The sequence below is a fragment of the Tamandua tetradactyla genome, chromosome 14, assembly GCF_023851605.1.
Source record: "Tamandua tetradactyla isolate mTamTet1 chromosome 14, mTamTet1.pri, whole genome shotgun sequence".
NCBI lineage: Eukaryota > Metazoa > Chordata > Mammalia > Pilosa > Myrmecophagidae > Tamandua > Tamandua tetradactyla.
The window spans coordinates 94,551,585-94,575,845 of NC_135340.1; the positions used below are offsets into that span (position 1 = coordinate 94,551,585).

General features: G+C 51.4%; 1 protein-coding gene and 1 pseudogene across 1 annotated transcript in view; one reads left to right on the forward strand and one right to left on the reverse strand.

The window, feature by feature from the left end:
* Nucleotides 1-189: 189 nt before the first annotated feature.
* Nucleotides 190-24,261, reverse strand: part of TBC1D2B (TBC1 domain family member 2B) — a 112,742-nt gene continuing 88,670 nt past the window's right edge. The window contains exons 9-13 of the mRNA XM_077126755.1: nucleotides 21,799-22,293; nucleotides 16,856-16,973; nucleotides 9,047-9,232; nucleotides 7,362-7,483; nucleotides 190-3,498 (exon numbers count right to left, since the gene is read on the reverse strand). Coding sequence (XP_076982870.1) covers nucleotides 3,303-3,498; nucleotides 7,362-7,483; nucleotides 9,047-9,232; nucleotides 16,856-16,973; nucleotides 21,799-22,293 — 1,117 coding nt within the window. The 3' untranslated portion in view covers nucleotides 190-3,302. The remainder of the gene's footprint in view (nucleotides 3,499-7,361; nucleotides 7,484-9,046; nucleotides 9,233-16,855; nucleotides 16,974-21,798; nucleotides 22,294-24,261) is intronic.
* LOC143656564 (meiotic nuclear division protein 1 homolog pseudogene) lies at nucleotides 16,984-19,785 on the forward strand (annotated as a pseudogene).

A 24,261-nucleotide genomic window follows, 5' to 3' on the forward strand; every position in this document is an offset into this window, starting at 1 on the left:
CCTCCCGTAGACACACGGCTCTGACGGCCTCCCAGGGCCGCTGCTGCCGATGAAGGCATCCTGTCCCACCCGCCCCAGGGCACACCAGTGGCAGAGACTGCTACCACACCCGAGCACCATCCCCGCCTCCCAGCTCTCGCAGCTGAGCCTCATCCCAATAAGTGACCATAAATGCATTTCAAGCCAAAATGTGATGCAAATTAGTTTATTTCTTCGTTTAGTATTACAATTCCAAAATGTAACTTGAAGACCGGCATAGAGAGTGCCGTGATATAAAAGGAGAGGCGCTTGGCAGGGCTTCCTCAACTTGTCCAGTTGCCCCAGCAATGGCAGGAATGCCAGGGGCACACATGATGCTGGGCATCCTCTGCCACCCACAGGACCCCCGGGCAAGCCCTGCTGTCCAGAAGCCCCGTCACACGCAGGAAGACAGCACCAGACAAAGCACAGGGCTGGGGTTTGTGCAATAATGTATTTGGTCAAAAAAAAAACAGATAACTTGACTGGGAATATTTGCCTAGAATACTTCCTTAAAGTGACATAGCATAGTTGAAACCAGAATCATCTCTAGCAGTCAGCTGCTACTGCACAGCTGTCAGCAAGACTACAGGTAGCACCGACGCCACCTGGGGTAAGAAGAGACCCATGCATAAGTGAAAGTCAGGGGTGGCCATGGCTAGAGGTAACAGATGGCACAGAGAGGTTCAGGTTTGCATAAATACACACAGCAGGGGCTCGTTATACAAAATAAACGTCCATAATCTAGAAAAACCTTGATAAAATAACCTATAAAAATATAAACTGTAGTGAAAATATACAAAAGTATTAACAGATATTCAACCCACACAAAACCAAAAACCCACTCACTAAGAAGCTGCGTGCTGAGGGAGGTGCCCCTTGGCTCCCCGAGCCTCGGCGGGCAGCAGCCATGTGAGGCAGCCCATGGAGGGGGTCAGGAGCGGGCAGGGGCCCAGAGAGCACGGAGCACTTCTCGTCCCTCAAAACGCAAAGGGAGGACACGTGTTGGCTCAAAATAGTGGGACAGACCCTCAACGCAGGAGGAAAGTCAGTTCGATCCTGTCCCACACTGGACACCGGAGTCCAGGAAGGCAGCCCACTGAAGCGCCCCCAGTCCGGTCCTCTCTGCCCCCTTGCACTGATGATGACCGCCCTGGAAATGTCAACACGCCCCTCAGAGAGCGACAGACCATGGCTTCTAGCCACCCACGCAGGCCCTGTGCAAACCAGACCAACTGAGCCCATTACTTAAAGCAGGACCTGAAGTCCAGGACAGGGCGTGCTCCAGGGGGAATCAACTCGGAAACCAGCAAAGCGGGGAGACGGGCGCCGAGCTCGGGACCCTGCCCCCATCCTCACCACACTCTGCCACAGCATCTGGCCCAGGTGAACGGTGCCACTCCCCCGGGGGAAAGGGCGTGGGGCGGCGAGTGTCCAGCACTGGCCCCGGCAGCCCCGATGAACTCCTGTGGGGGCTGGGACGGGCAGCACGGCTGCCACAGCCGCTCCGGGTGACTTCTTTTAGAAGTCAGACCTTAAGCAGCCACTCCAAAGACAAAGAAAATTATAAAACCCCTTTTTGATACCTGAAATGAGACCAAAGGCATTTGGCTAAATACTGCGCGTAGCTCCCTCTATATAGTGATAAATCAAATTCACCGACATAACGAAAGGCAGAAAAGTTGAGCTCAGCCCAATATATATCACATACCAGTTTATCATGCTGCTAGAAGGCTGACAGTGAGAAATAAGAGAAAAACCCACACTCAAGAAACAAGCACTTCTTGAAATTACACTGCTTCAATTCTTAGTCTGCGTGTGTCTGATATACACCAGCTAAGGAGTATTTCCAGTTGTTTACTTCCAGGTAGTGAAGAATCCTCTTCCAAACCCTTTCTCATGTGTGTGAACAACACTGCACGAGAACAGTCACCTACACAGCGACGAGGACGCACAGAGGGACTAAGCAAAGTGAGTTCTTTTGCACAAAGGATCTCCCCAGGGCTTTAAAAAGGCAGAGCTCCTGAGTGCCCGGAGAACGCCCGGTCAGCTCTCAGGTAGGGGTGGCTGCCTCCCCGGTGGAGAGTGACGTCGGGATGTGAGGGCAGCTGCCGAGAGCAAGGGCGCCGCGGGGTGGTAGGGGCCAGGGAGAGCTCCCCGTAGCCCGAGTGCCAGCACTGCAGCGGCCTCCCCGAGATAGCCCCAGCTTCTGGGTGCCTGACAGCGTCCATTCAGCAGCTGCACCGCCGGCCTGTAAACACCCTCAGAAAATCCTCCTGACCTCTCGCACGGCGAGAGCCCAGGGGTGCCCTGCCTTGCAGTATGCTGAGCCGGTTTACTGAGGAACAGCCCACCCACCCTTGGAGACTGACCTTCACAAGGCAATCCCCAGGCGGGAAGAAGAGCTTTTCCCTGGCACCTCACAGAGCCATGAGCCAGAGGGCAAGCTGGGCAGGACAGCGTGATGATCTGCAGACACCAGCGGCGATGACAAAGGAGGGTGGTGTCTGGAAGGCCAGCCCCCCACTGCCAAGCAGGCTGGGAGCCATGGGTGATGGGCTGTACGCGAGAGGGCGAGAGCTGTTCCAGAAATGGGGCAAAGGGAGCAGGCTGGAGCCGCCAGCAGTTCTGCAGAAATGGGGCAAAGGGAGCAGGCTGGAGCCGCCAGCAGTCCCGCGGGCTTTATACACAAGCCGCTTCAAAGCGAGGGATGTACTTGCTGCTGGTGTCACATGAAGCAGCCACTCGGGCCCAGGGGCAGCTTATGCAGGGCCCCCACTTCACAAATGGAGAAAACCAACGTGGGCGAGCAATGGTGGCTCAGTGGCAGAATTCTCGCCTGCCATGCCTGCGACCTGGGTTCACTTCCCAGTGCCTGCCCATGCAAAAACCAAAACCAAAACCAAAAACAAAAAACAAAGAAAAAAGAAAACAAACACCAACACGTACAGGATAAAGGCAGGAAGGTTTGAAAACACCAAGACGAGTGATGGATGCTGTAAACGGGCTCATGAAAACAGAAATGGCAAGTCTGCCGACTCTCGGTCGGCCAGGGAGCATGGCACGGGCAAGCAGGACGCGGCGGTGTGGGGATGGCTGTAAACAGACTCGGCGCCCACCCTGAGTGGACACGGGCAGGAGCAGTGCGGCCGTGGACATCCGCCCAGCAGACCTGCAGAGCCCATGATGTTACGTCTGGCTTTGGCCGTGCTGAGGCGTGGCTGCAGGGCAGCTTTGGCACATTCCGGCTGTGCCACGGGAGCAGCGGCACCGGGACGGGCCCCTCAGGCGTCCTCCTCCTCGTCGCTGACCAGCGCGCCCTTGTCGGGGCTGGTGTCGCGCTCACGCAGGAAGTCCTCGCGGATGGCTTCCAGCTCCGTCAGCTCCAGCCGGACCTTCTCCAGGTGGTAGGCGCGCCGGTTCCGGATCTGGCGCAGCGGGAATGGGTTCAGGTCCCCAAAGGAGATGCCGATGAGCTTCCTGGCAGGGCGCAGGACAGGGGCGAGGTGTCAGCGGGGGCCCGGTGGGCACGCTCACAGCCCTCCCCTCCGCCCAGCCCACAGGCCTGCGGGCGCAAGCAGACCCCCGACCCGGCCGTGCCAAGGAGGGTGCACTGCGTGCTGGGGGCCCGATGAGGCGACGGCGTCCCGGGTGGCCTGCCCTCCCCACGGCACACAGGCCAGGGCTTCTACCCGCTGCAGGTCTAGCTCTGCTGCACACTCACCGGGGGATGCCGGGCAGGCCAATGACCTCACCGCCTCGGGCCTCGTGTGCCGCCCCAGGAGCACCGGTGCCACCCGGTGCCGCCCCAGGAGGCGTGGGGTTACCCGAGTCAACACCTGTGAGGGGTTCAGAAGCCCACACCGGTGCCTGCTCAGGGTTACCCGAGTCAACACCTGTGAGGGGTTCAGAAGCCCACACAGGCACCTGCTCAGGGTTACCTGAGTCAACACCTGTGAGGGGTTCAGAAGCCCACACAGGCACCTGCTCAGGGTTACCCGAGTCAACACCTGTGAGGGGTTCAGAAGCCACACCGGTGCCTGCTCAGGGCCAGAGGGGCCTGGCACAGAGGAACCGTTTAGAAAGCCAGGGGCCGACGGCCTGGGAAGGAACAACCATCAAGCACACCTGGAAAGACCTGTCGGACCCATCAACAATGTGACAAGTGTTGAGCCACGGTCCACAGAGACCTCTGCAGTTTGTGGGTTTCCACGCTGCCCTCAGGTCAAAGTACCAATTAACGATAACATTTTTAAGATCATACTTCACCCCTGATCACTGATAGAAACAAAACTACAAACTGTCCTGAGCCTGGCTGTGGACTGGCTGCACTCAGCAGGTCGGCAACGCTAAGCTCTGGGGTCACGGAGGGAGCTGCTTCCTCCAGCACTGGGGGGCCTGGCCCTCTCCCCTCTCTGGACCCTGCTCAAAGACCCTCCCGTCTCTGGACATCTGGACCCGTCCCAAAGACCTGGCTTCCCAATACCCCCAGCAAAGGCTCTGATGACGCACACGTACCACGAGGAACCTCCCCCAGTGTAAGATGGAAACCAAACCATTTTCTCCTGCTACTCTTCAGACACTCTGGCTACCTTCATCCGAATGTAAACATAATTAAGAACATACGAGCTTTCAGCTTTCGTTCCTTTTACATTTGAAAACACCCACCCCTTGGATATGCCCAACTCCAGGCCAGAGGATTCTCCTCCAAGGAGTAGAAGTCAGAAAGGCTTTACACGCCAGGCTTCCCAGAGTGGGCTCCAGAACACGTGAATGCCAGAGAATACCGAGGCCCCAACAGGGCACAGCACTGAGCATGGCGCTGTCAGGTGTGCCTGAGGCTCAGCTCTGGTCAGGGCGGGGACTGTGGACCAAGCACCCACACAGCCAGCCCCTTCTCTCCTACAGCTACCAGCCCACGGGCTCTACAAACCCAAACCTCAAATGTCAGCCCCTTCCTTGCAAAAGGAAACTAATACAGAAAGTACTAAATTATGTTTCACTTATTCAGTTGGTCAGTGCTGACTGCGGCTGAGGATACAATGGGAGGCCAGACCTGCCTCTGCCCTGGGCCTAGATAGTACAGTTAAGAGACGAGAAAGTGCCCTGTGGTCACCTAAGGCCAGGACACAATGCTTAGCACCTCAGTTTCCCAGACATCTTGAGATGAAGAGTCTGGTTGAATCTGGTTTAACCTAACAGCCCCAGAACTCACCTGACCACAGAATTCCCTCTCTCCTTCTTCGTAAAGCCAGTTAACATCCTGCAGAGCTGGCATTACTGGAACCACCAGTCCCAGGAGCACGTTAACGTACCGAGGCTGGGGCCCCCGTCCCGAGGGGGGTCCAGGGCTTTGCATTCTTCATCAACAAGCCCCCACCCCACACACACTCCGTAAGTCTGCCGCAGCCGACCTGGCACCTGCTACCAGGGAACCCTGGGCTAGCGGAGCTTTACTTTCCAAGGCCGATGGGCAGGGACCGCGCCCAGAGCCACCTCAAGGTGGCGCTGCAGGACCACGCGAGCCAGGGGCCACCAGTGGGCTGCTGCGGCGGGCACAGTAGGGAAGGGGCTGCGTGGGCAGGGCTCCTGCAGCCCTGGGTGGTCCCCTTTGCACCTGGACCACGCCGGCCACACTGACAACCCAGCACAAGACTGGCAGGGGCGGGGCAGCCTCGGTATTTGGAGCCGAGCTGTTCTCAACACAGCATTAATGTTTGGCTTGGCGGGGCAGGATTCATTCAATGTCATCCTTAGTAATCTGGGATGGGATGAACAAAAATTCTCCAGGCTCATTTGAGAACTCGACCAATCCTTCATGGGTAAATGCTCTTCCCAGATACACTTCTTCAATTTCACAAAAATTAGACCCCTGTTCTTTCTGAATTAATAAGCCTGAAGACACCTTTAAAAACACTCCCCGAGTAAAAGGTCCCAAAACGGTGCCAGCATGTAGGAGGCCAGGTGTGCCGGGTGCTTCGGCCAGCACCTCTGCTCCAGTGCCCACCTCCCTTCCCAGCACCAGGGGTCCTCACTCGAGGCCGTCCCCCTGGCCCCAGACGCTCTCCTGCTGCACCTCGTCCGGCTGACCTGTGGCCTCGGTGCTAACCAACCGCCTCTCACTGTGTCTGCCGTGAAGGCCCACTCCTGGGGGGCAGCTCCCAGGCCCCCTTTCCATCAGGTGGGCGCAAGTGTTGTTCAAGTTTGCCATGACCCATTAGTGGATCGGGGAGTCGATTTAGTGAGTCATGACCAACATTTAAAATGATGCAGAATGTAACAGAAAATATCGGAGGGCCTCACACAGATTTTTGGTAAGAACTGGAAACATGTCAACAGATTCTTCTGCTTCAATTTGACATACTCTTTCATGTGCGTCCTAGATTATGATAAATGCACTTACAGGTTACAGTCAAAAAAGTCTGAAAAACATTAATGAGCCCCTTAGTGCAAGGACTCGTTTCGTTTTCGTATATGCACACAAGTTTGACGCAGAAATCTACCCCTATCCCTGCTCAGGAGACGGCAGCCACAGCACCTTGACAATTCAGAGTGAGGATCTGTCCTCAAGTGCTGAACCAGAGCAGGTGCACAGAAATGCCTGTGACAGCTCTAACCTGCAGCTGTAACCCTGGAAAACGAGCCCTCAGAAGGCAGGGCCAGAGCCCCAGGAACATAGAGGCACAGGAGGCCAAGAACAGGCAGTGACTGCGTGGCTGGGGAGGGAGGGGCTGATGCGGTTCCTGACCACTGGACTGCCCAGACCAGGGGTCTCCGAGTTCAAATCCCTCCTCCCGCACTCTCCTCAGCATGCCCTCTTCTCCACCTCCGGGAATGCCTGCTCCAGGCTGCCCGCATCCCTCACTGGGCCCCCCTAACAGCCCCCCAGCTCCCACCTCAGCTCCCAGCTGCCAGGCCCTCTGCCCAGGCGGCTCCCTCCTCACCGGCCCCTCCAGCCTTCCCCTGCACTCTCCTCTACCTGAGCTTTCCTTTCTCCAACGCTGATCAAACGGTGCTGCTACTGTCCCCCACCCAAGCTCTTCAAGGCTACTCCTCACTGATGACCCCCAGCTGTATGGCACAGAACCTGCAACACGGTAGTACTCAGTTAAATACTTGTTTCATATCTATAAACTTTGCTTCTGGTTGCTGGGATTTATGGTTACGAGATAAAAGGACAAAATCATCTCCGTCAGTCCCTCCTTATTCCCGTTTCCTTTGCCCCTCTCACACACACAGCACACCCAGGGTGGCTCAGAGCTGGAGGACAGCGAGGACAGGCTCGCTCTCACAGAGACAGAGGTCAGGGCACCTGCTCTTTCCAACGCCCGGCACCTCCTCACCTAGCATCGAGGACGGTGCGAGTGAAGTAACGGAGATACTTGAATATGGACATCGAGTCTTGCAATTTCAGAATCTCTTCTTCCTTGTATTTAAAAAGTGCCAGGGCAAAACGGAAGATAACCTGTGGGACGGACAGGGACATGTGTAAGCGGAGACGCACCAGAACTGGAGGCCCGGCCTGCTACTGCAGCCAGGCAGGGGCCTGACCGAGGACAGAGCCCCCGCAGGCCGGGGCTGGGTTGCTTCCTTAGAGAAAAGGCAATTCTCTGGCAGTTTTCAGCAGTGCTTTGAGGCTAAAACATGTCTGTATAGAGTAGACGTTAGTAGAATCCTTTCACATTTGGCTCATCAATAAAGTATCATCTTAGATCAAATCAAAACTAGAGTTTTTTTAACTCTGAAACTCTTAGAAAGTATCCCTTCCAGAGGCAATTTCTGTTGTCAGTTAGTGAATTGGGGTCTGAATTATTGACCTCTGAATGCGGTAAAAGAGAATCAGATTTTTTTAACTGATTTGTTTTTGGGGTACTGAGTTTGACACCAGAGGGGATGGACTCCTGGAGGGGTCCAAGGAGCTTAGAAACAAAGAGCTCCCCACATCTAAGGGCCTTGGGTGGCCTGCACTAATCTGTGATTTCCCCTGTTTAAAAAGCATTATTACAGGGTTTCAACAGGTCATCTTTCTCTTAACATCCTACCTGCGCCCAACAGGAAACTCTGCATAAGCCCTGGCTGCCTTTAATGATGACAGATGAGATCTAACAGTAGATAACGTATTAAGTTGAATTAAGCAGGAGGCGACATCCACACTCGAATGTTGCTGGTGGGAGTATAAATCGGTAAGACCCCTCCTGCAGGGTAATTTGACAACATTTATCAAAACTAAAGGCACCCCTGACCCAGCACGTCTCCCTTCTAAGACTAAACCGAGATGTGCTTGCACATGTGTAAAAAGACATAATTCTAGGGACAGTCACTGCAGCACAGTTTGAAATGGCAAGAGGAGGGAACACCTAGTGCCCCTCAGGGGGCTGTTAAGTAAATTACTGGTTCATTTTGTAAAAGGAAATGCCAAGCAAAGAACAAAAAACAGAAGAAAAAGGACCCAGATCAGTATATTCTGATATGTAACTATCTCCAAAACAGAAAAGTAAGGCTGGATTAAATATATATAAAACGCCTTGAGAAGGACAGTTAACTTAGAAGAGCAACCAGATGAGAGGGTAGTGGAGATGGGGTTGGCAGTTAATCTCCATTTAACTAACATTATACTGTTAGTTAAATGATTTGAACTGATCATGTAAATGTATTACTGATTTGGAAACTGATTTGCAAACAACATACAACAGGGCAGGGTGGGGGCTCAATGCTCTGAAGCTGGCTCCCCCCTGGTCCCGGGCCCACCCCTGTGTCCATGCAGGGGGGATGGCGACCATCTGTCTTACGTGGCTGTAACCATCAAAGCTCCCAGTGCCCGGCGCAGGGCTTGGCACTGGCCACAGGTTTTTGATGAACGAGAAATGAATGCGCCTTCCCGAGGCCCCACCCTGGCTGCACGCGGTGCTCAACCCTCTGGCACCGGCGGTGACTCTCCTAAGCTCTGGGGGAGCCGGGCACTCTGCCACCACTCGCTCAGCCCACCGGGCATCGAGGGCGTGCAGCCAGGCCGGGTGGGCAGACCTACCTTTGGCCCCTCGTAAAGGAAAGAGTCCCATATTTTAAAGAGGACGTCGCTCACGACACTGTCCACAAACACCACCAGGAACCAGTTGAACGTGATGAGGGTGTAGTCGACTTTGTGCTGCTCAAAGTGGGCGTGCAGTCGAGGCAGCTTCTCACTCATGAGGTCTCGGAACACCCGCTGGTCCACCTGCGAGGGCGCAAAGGGGAGAGCGTTTGGGGCCTGTCACAAGGGCCAGCACTTGAGGACGGGTGGTGAGGCCGAGACCCCCGCGGACGGGAGGCCATGGCAATGCATACGGCACAGAGCAGAGGCCATGCCCCAGAGGCAGCCAGCCCAGCACACTGCAGGAGCACACCAAGGGCTCGCTGGGTGTGGAGAACACATGAAGGACACCCCCTCTTCCCACAGGAAATGGGGGGCGTTTGCAGCCTGAAACCAGTCCTATACTCAAACGCCCTGAAAAAACAGGCAGTTGCAGAGTCATTAGAACAGAGAGTTATGCTCTCACAAAGGGCCATAAACCTGAGTCCTGGGCAGGTGCAAGCTCCTGAGCTAACGGAAAGCAGGACACCACCCTGCCCGGTCTCAAGTACTTACTGGGGTGGTGAGGGCAGCAAGGACTCAGGAGTCAGGCGGACCTGAGTTTGGCTCTCAGCTCTACAACTTACTAGCTGTGTGGCCGCGGGCACATTATGTTAATGACTCTGGGCCTCATCTGGAAAACAGTTAATATCCACCTTCCAGAGAGGATTAAATGAGACTTAGGCAAACCAGCTATCACATGGCAGACAAGCAACAGTGGTTGGCAGGGCTCATGTCAGACATGGTACCAGCGCTGGGTAGAGGGCTGGGGAAAGAGCTAAAAGATGAGTGGGGAAGCCAGAAATACGGATTCTTCCAGCTGTGGTCTGGAGAGGAGGGCTGGGAGTGGGACAGCACAGGCCGGTGCTGGAGGGCCAGTGTGCCTACAGGCAGGGGCTGTGCCAGCCTCTTGTCTATGACCCACAAGGAAAAGTCCGATTCAATCGTCACCCTGCTAACACATATCTGTGTGTGTTCGTATTTATAAAACAGAAACAAATGTTTTACAAAGCAATACTTCATCTTACACAGTAGGACACACTTGGATGCTTTTGATTCTAGTCTAATCAATCACATTTAACGAAATAAAAAGCTAGTTTCAATCCACTAAACTGATTTCTCTACCCATAGTCTGAAAATCACAGCAGGCAGCGAGGAGCAAAAGGGTCAACAGGGGCAGGATGGAGCTGAACTTGTACCTTGGGTCCACTCTCCAGCTGGACCGGGGAGGCTGCAAGGCTGGGGACAGGGCACCCGGCTGGAGCCCTGCCAGGGCAGGGCAGAGGTCATGAAGACCTGAACCAAGCAGGTTGGTGGGGGCAGAGCTTCCAGAAGGATTTTGGAGGTAGGCCCTGGAGAACCTGCTGTTAGAGGCAGTGAAAGAGGTGCTCAGAACACCCAGGCTTCTCATCTGGGACACGGAGGAGGCAGAGGTAGGGTCCCCTGGGGCAGGGAGCTCAGGAATAAGGGCAGGGAGTGGGGCGGGGGAGGACCAGGCCTGTGCTGGAGCCCAAAGGGCATCCCCACCAGAACCCTGCAGGGACAGGACAGCGAGGCTGAGGCTCCACAGGGGTGGTGGGACCAGCTGAGAGCGGAAGCCGCTCCCCAGGGAAAGAGGGCACTGGGGGTGAGCCGCCAGTTCTGCAAGTACGGAGAGACATGAACCTCATTAGTATTCCAGGAAATACCCGTGAACAGAGGAATCTGTGGGACAGAGGCAGTCTTCCCGTAACTGCTGACGAGAGGATAAACTAGGGCAAACATTTTGGAGCACGATCTGGCAGTATCTAGACCCCCCACTGGAACCCCCAGGAAAACAGCCAGAAACACTTGCAAACGTGTTGAAAGAGATGTTCAAGGATGCCCACGGAACACTGTTCACGGGAACCAAAGACTGGGGAGAACCCAAGTGTCCCTCACCAGCCTAAGGACATGTGGGCACAGCAGCGGCATATTCAGACAGCGGGTGCCGTGGGAGTTAAAGTGAGGGGCACAGGCCTCAGTCAGCATGGACAATTCTTAAAAACATAACGAAGCAAAAGCAAGTTCCTCAACAACACTTCCAAAAAGATGTCATTTAGATAAACTTTGCAACATTCAAAACAAATCTGCAGAGCACTACAGGATCTTATACACTGACCCGGATGACAGGTCACAATTAACATGCCGGGGGGGGCTGCAGGCACCTCTGCGGCTGGGGGGGCTGCGGGCGCCGCTGCGGCTGGGGGGGCTGCGGGCACCTCTGCGGCTGGGGGGGGGCTGCGGGCGCCTCTGCAGCTGGGGGGGCTGCGGGCACCTCTGCGGCTGGGGGGGGCTGCAGGCACCTCTGCGGCTGGGGGGTCTGTGGGCGTCTCTGCGGCTGGGGGGGCTGCGGGCGCCGCTGCGGCTGGGGGGGCTGCGGGCGCCTCTGCGGCTGGGGGGGCTGCGGGCACCTCTGCGGCTGGGGGGGCTGCGGGCGCTTCTGCGGCTGGGGGGTCTGTGGGCGTCTCTGCGGCTGGGGGGGCTGCGGGCGCCTCTGCGGCTGGGGGGGGCTGCGGGCGCCTCTGCGGCTGGGGGGGCTGCGGGCGCCTCTGTGGGTGGGGAGGGCAGGGAGGGCACAATGCACTTCAACTGCACCCTCATTTTTAACTGTAAACAAGAGAAGAGATTTAAAGAAAATATGGCAAAATATTAAGGTAAGGTAAAGCCGAGTGGTGGGAACATGGGTGTTGTATTTCCTCTACTTTTCAAGTATTTCATAATTTTTGAAATGGAAATGAATTGATCAAAGTTATACATTGGTCAAATCAGACTATGTCGTTTGTTTATAACTTTTGTGCACTGGAATTTCTCAAGCATCGATACGCACTTTTATCCACTTTTCCAGTTTTTGTTAGAGAACATGGTGCGTATGTTGCTAACGTTTGTGTCTTTATAACATCTTTGACACTGGCTCGACCTATGTTTTTAGGCAATCTGGTATACTATCTTTCTTCTTTTCATCTGTTTTGAATTTATTTCAGCCAGCGGTACTTGCCGTGACTTTTTTTTTTTTGGCGTAAGCGAAAAGAAAATTGATGAGATGCACATGTAAGAGGACATGTGGGAGCTCTCGCAGAGACAGAGGCGAGGGAGGCGAGAGGCTGTGGGCAGCGTGGGGCCTCGTGCTTTCACGGATGTGGGCAGCGTGGGGCCTCGTGCTTTCACGGATGTGGGCAGCGTGGGGCCACGTGCTTTCACGGATGTGGGCAGCGTGGGGCCACGTGCTTTCACGGATGTGGGCAGCGTGGGGCCACGTGCCTTCACAAACTGGCTTTACTTACCCCCTCCCCTTCCTTGTTGGGGCTCTCTCTCCTCTTCTCCCCCTTAAGTACATATGATATACTTAAGATCCTGGAGGCAAGCAGTGCCTGTGGGTGGGGCAGGCTGGCTCCACCCTTCTCCAGGGAGGGCTCACTCCGGAGGGGGCCCTCTGGCTCCAGATGCTGGGCTGTGCTGGGTGCCTCCTGTGCGTGGAAGCCCCTGCTTGTCCTAACTTTATCAGCAACGTAAATCAACCCAAGACAAACAGCACTTTCCAGCTGCAAGCCAGTTAACTTAGGAAAAAAGGTGTGGGATGAATGGAACACTAAAATAACTACAAACAATTTAGACAAGTGATAAAATGAAATTTTAAAATGTTCTTTGCAGGACAATCAAAAAGTTTCTAAAGTCAATTACCTCTCCTTGTAAGTTTTGTTTTTCTTTATAAAGAAACTTTAAAAATTAAAAAATTATTAAAAAAGGCATAAATAATTCAAGTAGGCATTACTGGCTGAAGTTCATTTAAAATGTGAGATGGCGGGCGGGCCACGGTGGCTCAGCAGGCAAGAATGCTTGCCTGCCATGCCAGAGGACCTGGGTTCGATTCCCGGTGCCTGCCCATGTAAAAAAAAAATAAAAATAAAAAAAAATGTGAGATGGCAAAAATAATTTAAAAAGCTAAGAGGCATTGTTTTTTAGAAAAACAATTCTTAAAGCAAAGTTGTAAAATCACCCTAGAGTGAGTAAGTAAAGGACAACAAAATACAGGAATTCATGATTGGAACATGCATTTTGTTTTTTTTTTTTAACATGGGCAGGCCCCAGAAATCAAACCTGGGTCTCTGGCATGGCAGGTGAGAATTCTGACACTGAGCCACCGTTGCACCACCCAGAACATGCTCTTTTGGACAATTTGTTTTCTGAATAGAATAAAAGGCAAATTTTAAAGGTATACATCGGCTGAAAATTGTCATTCATTTTCCTTAAGGACTTTTGAAAAAGGACTTTTGTAAAACCATTCCAATGTTGGCAAAAAGTATCAACCGCAACCTCCATATTCCCCTCCCTCTCCCGTAAAATTCTGACAAGTGGACAAAACAAAATACTGAACACACTTGGTTCCCACCCCCGCCCACAGTGGGGCTCCTTTTCTGCCCTCCTGCACCCCCCTCCGCACTCATACGACCGCCCTGCATTTGCACCTACTTAGTGCTGGCACTGGCAGGGGCTGGGGAGAGAGGGCCGGAGCCAGGCAGCTGCAATTAAGGAGCTGTAGCTGGCAAGGGAAATGGATGGCTGACCCCAGGACCAGAGGTGGACCCGTGATTCATTCTGCCTGGAGGGCCCAGGCTGAAGACATTCCAGAGGAAGGTCCTGTAAGCGGTCCTTGAGGTGCGAGATGGTTGCAGGTACACACCTCTCCTCCCAGTCAGGTGGAAGGCAGAACCCTCACCGCAGAGGCTGCCTGGGGGCTTGGCACAGGGCTGGGTGTGGAGCAGGCTGCCAGGGAACACTTGCTCAGGCCACTGTTTCAGCTGATGAGCTCCGGAGGGTATGCACGGCTGTGCCATTCACCTCTGTGTCGTCAGCGTCTAGCAAAGCCCTGGCAGACGATGTGCATGCCAATGATGGAACGAATGGGAAACTGGCAAGCATCTGGACTGCAGCAGCATTGTGCAAGGGGCTGGGGGCTGTGGCTCCGGCAGGAAGCAGTCTGACTGTGGTTTTGCAAAACAGCACTGAAGGCTGGCCACACACACAAAGCTCTCCCTGTTTCAGAATGAGTACTGCGAAATGCCCATCAGGATAGGAGAATGATGAAATAAATTAAATGCATCTACCTGACACCACCAAATAGGATGGTTAAAAGTATATACTCCATGAGGGAGTTCCTAGCCCATGCACTTCCCCGGAAAAATAAATTTAAAAAAAATTAACAAATGGTGCTGCAATATTGGGACAGTCACATGGAAAAGGAATGAAATGTGACTCCCATTATCCAGCATACAAAAAAAAAGCATATACTGACAAGAGAAAATACTCACACCATAATGTAAAGCAGCCAGGACACCTCTCAATTTGGATGCCTGCATGCGCCCCACCCCAACAACACACAGAGAAGAGGCAGCAGGGAAATACACAAAAATGTTAACTCCAGCTCTCGAGTTTGGAGAACTTTCTATATTGCCTGAATTTTCTTTAGTGAGCATCTACCACTTTCATAATCAGAAAAAACGAGTTCTTAGAGTTTACATTTATGTTTATGGGATGATTTGATTAAAATTTTATCTTGAAACTGCACACTTACAATAAGTCTTCCTTTGTCTACAACGATATAACACTTACTGAGTCTTTCTAATGTGTGGGCATGAGGGTAAACTGTCTCAGGCACCATCTCAATTTGACCTCCAACAACCCACATGGGGTAGAGGAGGTAGGCGTCAGCCTCACCTCACGGCTGGGCACACGGGGACACGGGGCTGGCGAGTGGGTGGCCCACACGCCCCAGATCACAGGAGGGAGCCTGCCCCGACCCGCCACGGGCCGCCTCAGCCCGGGCTCCTGACCAGCAGGCTCGGCCACACCACAACGGACCAAAAAAGGGCAATGCTTCATTTCTTCTTCTGAGATGCTGAGTCACTTGAGATTTTAAATTCGGGTTTTTAAAACTATTAGTTGTCAGTTGTCCACTAACACATAATACGTTCTCTACAGACTATTTTAATCCCACACAAATGTAACTGCTGCCTCTTCCCATTTCCATTTATTTCCTAATTTACACACAATTGTGACAGAAAAAAAACAGATATGTAGATTAATTGATAAAGAAGATAAGCGTCTCCTGAAGTCAACCTCTCTCTGTGAAGCTGGCACAGGAGACCCGGGGGCGGGGCTGTGGGGCAGCCCCCCAGGAGCTCCATCACTGCACCAGCCTCCCTTGAAGGCCCCGAGGCAGAGAGGGGGTAAGCGAGGGAGGGAAGGGGAGGAGTCCTGCTGAGGGGCACAGAAGATAAAAGCACAAGACCAGGCAGATGGCAGTGATGAAAACTGGTGAGCACCTGGATCCCGCAGGAAAGGAACAAGGCGGAACCCAGCAGCACTCGGGTTTCTGGTCCAGGGAACCAGAGAGCTGGGTACTGTGGGTAGAAATTGAAGGCAGAAATGAGGCCCCCCATCCAAGGGTAGAAATGCAAAGGCAAAGCGCCGGGAAGACAGAAACCAGTCTAAATATCAGCAATGCAGGGAATCTTCTCCAGGAAAAACTGGTTCCACCGGTGAAAGAAGAGCCAAGAAGCCATGAGCTGGGGCTGATGACAAGGCAGTCCAGAGGTTAGCCCTGGCAGGAGGCCACTGTCACTTCCAGGCTGGAGGAACGAAAGCAGGTGAGGTCCCCTGCAGGAACAGATGACACACCAGGCAGGAGCTGGGCCCACAGAGGAGATAAAGCCAATGGCAGAGGCAGTGCAAGGGAGAGGCCCCTTCAGCTCCCCTCCGGCAGCCTCCAGTCTCCTCTAGTACCTCCCATTGGCTGACATAAGAACCTGAGAAAGAGCCTGTGGGTCAGCCGCTGTGATCCTGAGCAGAGCAGGAGAAGGCTAAGAATGGATCTGGGAGACAGCAAGCCAAGCACTGGGACAGACTTGGAGAGGCAAACGACAGAGTAGACACAGAAACAGGCACAGCTGGTGTTTAAGGGACACTGCTGGACGAGATGTGACTGAAGGTGAGACACACGAGAAGGCATGGCCAGCCAGGAAGCCGAGAAGTGGCCATAATGAAACCTGGTTGGCGTAGCCCCAGCCCAGCCCCAAGAAGAGATGCCCTGGGTTGCAAGGGCTATGCCAAGCAGAGACAAAATCTCTGGGCCTTCCCAGCCCAGGTCATCCTTGCCTGTGCCCTGGCTTCTTGGGGGACATGACGTGCTGAGGGGAGGGGACTGGTGGCCACAGCTGCTGCCCCTCTGGATCGAGCACCACATGTCCATTCACTCAGGCCCATTCGTATGAGATGTGGATCTGGCTTCAGGAAGCCCACTGGCCTGGCCAACACTTTCTCAGAGCTGTTTGGAAGTCCAAGCCTCTTCCTACCCGGGTCTCCTCCTTCCCGGGGACTGCAGGTGCTCCTGGCCTTCGCAGCACCTGCCCCTTGACCCTTCCCAGGTGTTTCCCCCGTGACTCTCGTGCACCTCTCATCCCTTCTTGGAAAACCTGAGCTAACACACCAGGTTGCCTAAGCACCCAGGTAGGGCCATCCCTGGCGGGAGAGTCCCAAGCAGCGGGCACACACGTCAGGACTGCAGGACTGCTCTCAGCCTGCCTCGTGGCCCACCTTCTTCAGGGGTCAGATGCTGACATCACACACACGAAGCGTCCTTCCCCCCACGAAAGCTCAATTCAGGTCACATGTGACCAGCTGGTGACTGAAGCGCAATATCTTTAGAAGTACCTGGGATCCTAAAAGAGTCTTTGTGTAATAGTCTCGAGGCATGAAAACTTCCACTATGGTAACTAGACACCAGAAAGCGTCTTCTTGTTCCAGGTACAGGAGGGCCACAGCCACCAATCTACGAGTAAATGGAGAACAAGGTAAGAGCCACCCCCGTGCCCAGAAAGACGGCTGCGGCCGCTGTCTGCACAGACGTCCGCACGAGGCTGCTCCCTCTCCAGACCCACACCACCTTGAGCTCTTCCGTGAGAACTGTGAGGTTCCTCGGCTTGAGGAGCAAGGCTACGTCTCCCCTGCTCACGCGGTCTTCGCTCGCAAAAGATCAGACAGTTCTTCCCAGGGATGAGCCAGTCTCGCTGCTAAAATACTAAGATCTGTTTTCATTATGACGTTTTTACTAACGCAGCTAATTATTTCGGGTGATTGTTCAAGAACTTCCAATTAACTGTTTTAAGCACAAGGAATTCAGAAGCAATGTACGTGACAAAGAACAAACGAGACTTAAAAACAACTTTCCTGATACCGTCCTGCTTCTCAGCTGGAGGAATGCAGCGGGGTCCGGATGGAGGACAGCGCCCACAGCGTGCACCCGCGAGAGGAAAGGGGCTGTCCCGGCACGGGGTTCCCAAGTACATTCGGGTGCAGACAGTTGTCACTAATCAAGAGTCACCCCACATCTCCCTGGGGGGCTCTGAGCGGGACTCAGGGCATCAGTGCAGAAGGATGGGGGAAAAGAGGGAGAGAAAAGCCACTTTCTACACAGCTGTCCAGGAGTCTCCGCCCGTGACACTAAGCTCATGTGCCCCAGTCACAGAAAGGCCCTGAAGCCCCTTCTCAGAACTCCATTTTTCCCCTTCCTTAGATATAATTATAATGATTTCATCTCAAATTAAAAGGAAAAAAAGTGTGAGGTTTTGAGGTAGGTGAGAAGGGGAAGCCTCAAGTAAGCAGGGATAGAAGGAGAGTGGAATGGTGACAATTGGCAGAGATGGAGAAGGTGAAAAACAGGAAAAACAAGCACAGAAACCGAATCCCACAGCACCTGAGGACGCCAGGAAAAGGCATAAGGAGTCTGAAATGAGATCAATGTGTCTGAGGACAGCATTTTAAATACTACCTGGTGTTAAGAATGATAAAGGCCTGCATTACCTAGAAAAAACAAAAGTTCTACTAAAGTTCTGGGTATTCAGAAGGCATGGACACAGACAAGATATTTTAAGGAAACAAAAATCCAATAAGATAGTTAAAACTTAGAGGTTGTAACACTGATGGGGGTGGAGGTGAATGTTTCAGTCACCTGGAAAATCTATTTGCGCGTGGAACTGCCCCCTGACAATCCCAGATAAGCAGAGCATGCATATTTTCTAACAGTGCCCTCACCGGGATTCCCGGTGACCTCTGAGACATTTTCAGCTTCCAGGAATTTTTAGACTGCGTATACAATGTGAACTTTGGAATTCAGCACAGCAAGCCTGCTTTGTTAAGCAGCATCCTATTTACAGGTGGTGGCCTTTTTTGTTTGTTTTCTTTTAAACAGAGACTAAGGAGCCAGGCACAGCTGAAGTCTCTTTTCCTTCCAAGGGGCTGCAGAGAGAAGCTGCTCTCTGCTACTGAGGCAATGACTTCCTGTAAACCATTTAGGTTCAGGTCTTAACCAAGCAATGTCCCAGATGGAAAACATTCCTCCTAGCAATTGCTTAATATGTACAAAATGTTTAACTAGGCTGAACTTAAACATTTAGAAGTTTAAGTGGTAGCCCGTTACTGTGAGAACAGTGACCGGTGCTGACCGGCGTGTGAGCGTGGTAGAAGCGGGAGGTTCAGGGTCATGTGTGCCACCAGAAGGGAAGCTGGAGTTAAAACACGGACACGTGTAACACAGTGACTCTTGTGGTGGACAATGCCCATGATTAACTGTACCAATATAAAAAAGGTCTTTCATGAACTAGAACGAAGTAGGACACTGTCATAAGCAGTTAAAATAGAGAGGTACAAGGGAAAAAAACGTACCTACTGCAAACTATGACTATAGATAACAGTAATATTTTAATACTCTTTCATCACAGTAACAGATGTACTAGTCCAACACTATGGGTCAGTAACATGGGGGATAAAGGAGCATGGGAGGATTAGGGTTTTCTTTTGTATTTCTTTTCTGCAGTAATGACAAAGTTCTAAATTTGAACACGGGGCTGTAGGCCCAGCTGTGTGATGACACTGTGAACCAGTGAGTGTACACTCCAGAGGGTTTCTGCGCTGTGTGAATATCTCTCATAAAACTGGATTTAAGGTCTTGCACTCTGACCCCGCCACCAGAAGACTTGGCCCCACGTGCCACGTGGATGAGAAAAGGACTGAGTGAACAGGAAAAGAGAGCTCGCGTGACGGACGTATTTTCTGAGATGAAAGATGTATTTCGGTTTAAAAGACATGGAGCAGACTGCTCCCAAAGAGAGTCTGTGCCAGTCAAAGCAGCTCCTCAAAGCTGTTGGTGATGGTATGGCTGGCCATGGCAGGACTGGAGAGTCTAACTATTACTGGGCTTTTCCAAGTAAAGCTCTTCATGCAAGTTGGAGGTTCTGGAATCTCAGTCGTCTGAGGGAAGTCAGAAGCATGCAAGCCTACAGAGAAGCACTGAGAAGGCTGAAGTTGGCCGACACAGGAAGGAAGAGCGAATTGTGCTCGCAAAGGCGCCTTCTTCACTTCGGGACCAAAGAGAACTGAAGGCTGAAGCAGAAAAACACAAAGAACGTGATCTGCAAGCTTTGGAAGAAATATGTTAAGCAAATAAAGTAGCCAAAACAGCTGCTGACAGATGGACTGGTAACGTTTCTGCAATAAAAGGCTGGGCCAAAAGAAAACTGGGGTTTGAGGAAATAAAAATTAATAACAACTTTGGAATTCCAGAAGACTTTGATTACACAGACTAAAATGTCCAGTGGGGTGGTGATGGACCTGTGTGCTTGTGAATATGTAAATTATTTTATATTATCCAACAAAATGTATTCAAATGTCATTACCTCTAACTGTGCCTATCATTTTATTAATTTAAATAACATATAAATATAGATGTTCGTCACCAGTTTTGACAGGCGGAAGGAGGATGAGACAGGTTTACAGTGCTCAGCAAAGCAGGACAATGCGAGTCAAGTTACCACCTAAGTAAAGCCAGGTTTATAAAGGATTTTTCAAAGACTGACGCTGTGCCATGAGAACATTTTTTAGTCTCATCAGAGATTAAATATTAAGACCTAAGTGCATATTCGAAGACTCTACCAGGCACATAAACATACACATAAATGCTTGGAAATAACTTTAAAAGCCTAAAGGCTGCTTTACTGTTTCCCAGTGTTTGGTGGAAAACACACATGATTGGTACTCAGTATAATGTATCATATATGCAGGTTTTCTACTGAAAAAATAAAGTTGGTGATTCTTAAATTTAGAAAAAAAAAAGAATTAAAAAAAAGACCCTTCCTCCCACAATATTGTAAATTCAAATGCAAAAAGACAGGCTTTATCAGTCCGTGGCTAGCGCAGACCAGGATTAAAAAAGCCTATGAGCAGCGAGAATAAATGCCAGCATTCAAAACCTCGCGCTCCCGCACTTAATTTACAGGAGAATTCCTAAAGAACACACACAGTGCTTCTTCATTCTTATTATACACACATTTCTAACAAGTTTTGTTACTAATTTCACTGCACTCTCTGTTCCAGAGAAGAACAGAAATAGTTACAAGAAGAGCAGCAAGTAGAAATGGTAGAGGTGGATTAGCCGAGGAAAGGACAGGTAAGCTGTAAGAAGAGCAGCAAGTAGAAATGGTAGAGGTGGATTAGCCAGGGAAGGGACAGGTAAGCTGTAAGAAGAGTAGCAAGTAGAAATGGTAGAGGTGGATTAGCCGGGGAAGGGACAGGTAAGCTGTAAGAAGAGCAGCAAGTAGAAATGGTAGAGGTGGATTAGCCGGGGAAGGGACAGGTAAGCTGTAAGAAGAGCAGCAAGTAGAAATGGTAGAGGTGGATTAGCCGGGGAAGGGACAGGTAAGCTGTAAGAAGAGCAGCAAGTAGAAATGGTAGAGGTGGATTAGCCGGGGAAAGGACAGGTAAGCTGTAAGAAGAGTAGCAAGTAGAAATGGTAGAGGTGGATTAGCCGGGGAAGGGACAGGTAAGCTGTAAGAACAGCAGCAAGTAGAAATGGTAGAGGTGGATTAGCCGGGGAAGGGACAGGTAAGCTGTAAGAAGAGCAGCAAGTAGACATGGTAGAGGTGGATTAGCCGGGGAAGGGACAGGTAAACTGTAAGAAGCAGTCACAAGCACTCAGAAAGCCCCGTGGTGGGGAGCGGTTGCACAGAGCAGGCCTCAGTACCTCCTGAGGGCTGGTCCCGTCTCAGCACAGCCCGGAAGGTGGAGTCTGGAGCCTTAAGAAAAGGTGAGAGGCTTTTCAGTGCCCTTTGCTTGTGGACACAGGGAAGTGTGCAAGACTTTTAGAAGGACTCTAATCCAAAAGAAAACAGGTTTGGGCCCTTTAAGGGTTAGGTTTCAACCGGCTAAAGAACGTGTGGGCAACTCCTTGGCTCACAATACTGTATAAACAGGGAGCAAGCACCAGTTTTCACCGCATATATTACAAGCTAATGAAATCAAACTTCTGACCAAAAAGACTAAGCCTGATGAGGACAAGCAGAAAACATAAAGAACCAAATGTTTCAAATGACTCTGATTTTGGTGTTCTTTCTGAAAGTATGTTTGTTTCTCTCAATTACTCTAGAATTGGGAATATTTGCATAGGTAAAACCAGTTCGCTGTGGCTAGTTCTTTTTCTTAAAATACTGGCTTTTTTTGGTTTTTTTTCCTTCCTAGGAGGGGAGGGAGTGGCCAAGCAGTGCCTGACACCAAGCAGTCATCCTGAGGACAAAAGGGGAGCAGCCCGTGGGCCGAGCACCCACCTATTCAGGCCTTGGCAGTAGCCGATGTCCGGGTTGTGCCAGGAGAAGGCAAGCAGGACGCTGCGCAGCTTCTGTATGCCCTCCGAAGTGGGGCAGGAGTAGTGCTTGTTGTTGGGCAGCGTGCGCAGCAGGTCCAACTCGATCTGCTTGGACGCCGGGTTCTGCTTCTCCAGAGCCTTCTGAAGCAAGGTCTGGAAGTAACCAGGCTCGGTGCTGTCCTTGAACTTCCTCGTGTGCAGGTTTACACACCACTTCCACACCTTGGAACGGTGCTCATGGGGAATTCCTGCACGGATCAGGTTTTTTAATTCTGGAGAGCACACCATCTCTCTGTTCACCATGCTTGCAAAGTAGTTCTCCCACTTGACCCCAGCGGAAACATCTCGGTTTTCTGTGAGGTGGAGAGTCTTCAGGTCCAACGCTCGAACTTTGGCTACCAACTTCTCTTCCTCGTCATCCTCAGGCACAGTCCTAAATCCGTAAATATCATATTCACTGTCGATAAAAAAGATAAATAAATAAATATTAAAATAGTACGGTCTTGGCAGGAAGACCAAGGAAACAGAAGAACAACGAACTTAGAAAACACCCCTTGCATACGTGGCACTGTTGAAATGTGACAGAGCACTTGAAATCTTTGAGAAAATAATGATGCTCTCAGTAAATATAGCAGGGACAATCCATATGGGAAGGAAATTTAGATTCATTTTTGATATCATACAGAAAAATCAATTCAACAAGGATAAAAGCCCTCAATGTGAAAAGCATAAAAAAAGACACAAAAAAGCTAGCAAAACAAGACTGGTAAACTTGGCTACACTGATATGTGTATGCGTGTGTATTTACATATCACACACGTGTGTGCATATAATTTCTCTAATTCAAAAGATATTTAAAAAGACAAGATGGGCACTGTGGTCAGCCAACATGGTGGTGTAACATGCGTCAGGTTCTGTCCCCCGGAGACTCTTTAAACCCTAGCAAAAACTGACAGAGCCATCCTCCTCAAAATCCCGGGAAGCAGTGACAGGGTTGTAGAATCTGGGCGAGTGCCGAGTCAAGAAATCTCAGCTGAAAACCAGCAGGAGAAAGCTTCCGGAGCCCTGACTGTCCGGGCAGACTCGATCCCGCCGCAGCGTGCAGCCAGCCTGCGCTCCCACAGTGGGTCCCTGGCCTTTCCAGACTAGGGTACCTGAACCTCGGTGCCAATCTTTCAGGTGGCCGCTTGAAGACGGGAACCAAGATTCCTGTCCCTAGCTCACCCTCCCAGAACTTAGCCTGCAGGCAGGAGCAGCCTGCAGACATCTAGAGAAGGGACAGAAACAATTAAATCAAGGCGGACAGAGACAAAGGATGACCAGTTTTAAGTGGTGCAGTAAGGGTGGGGGCAGGAGGGTGGGGTGGAGGGAGTCTACTTCACAGGGAGTAGAGGAGGCATTCAGATTCCTGTGGATAGGGGAATTCTTAAGGCCACAAATGAAAGTAAGCCCAGGACAAGCCACAGGCTCAGGAAACACAGAGAGACCCTGCACTCTACTTTTGCCTCGGGTGATCCTACTGACAGGACAGGAGGGCTAAACTCCGAAGACGACCTGCCAAAGCAGGGTCAGCGTGCAGCGACCATGAAAGGCGGTCTTTCGGTTTGTTGTCGGGTTTTTTTTTTTGTATGCTGTACGGGGAGGTCATATTTCATTCTTTTTCCTTGTGACTCTCTTGTTATTGCAGCACCATTTGTAGAATTTTTTTTGCGTGTGGTGGGGAAGCGCACAGGCCGGGAATCAAACCCGGGTCTCCCACATGGCAGGCAAGAATTCTATCACTGAACTACCCGTGTGCCCCAAGTTGGTTTGTTACTGTTAGCTCCTGACACGCAAGGAAATTTCTGTCGTATCACCAGCTCAATACAAACCAAAGGAACAGAGAGCTCAGAGACTAAATCCAAAGTTAACACATTAAAATGTACAGTGTGCAGTAAAAGATGACAGGGCAAGCAAGGAAACAAGAAATGATGGTTCATCCAGAAAAAAGAAGAAAAAAAAAAACCCCAAGATAAAAATGTCAGAAATCATCAGCATAGAAGACCAGACTCTGGACAAGCCAAAGACTTTAAAAAAGATCTCCAGGGTGCACAGGTGGCTCGGTGGTAGAATGCTGGCCGCCCCTGCCGGAGACCCGGGTGCGATTCCTGGACCATGCACACCCCCCCCACGAGAAAAAAAGGATCTTCAGTATGTTCAAAGAAATAAAGGAAGACTCGGAGAAAGAGCTGAAGGCTATCAAAACACTGAATGAACAATATGATAATCTCAATAGACAGAAATTCTGAAAAGGAACCAAACAGAAATACCGGTTGAAGGCCACAATAACTGAAATTTAAAATGTCTTAGAGAATTTCAACAGCAGATTGTAAGTGATAGAAGAAACAAACTGTGAACCCAAAGACAAGACGAAAGAAATGGCTCA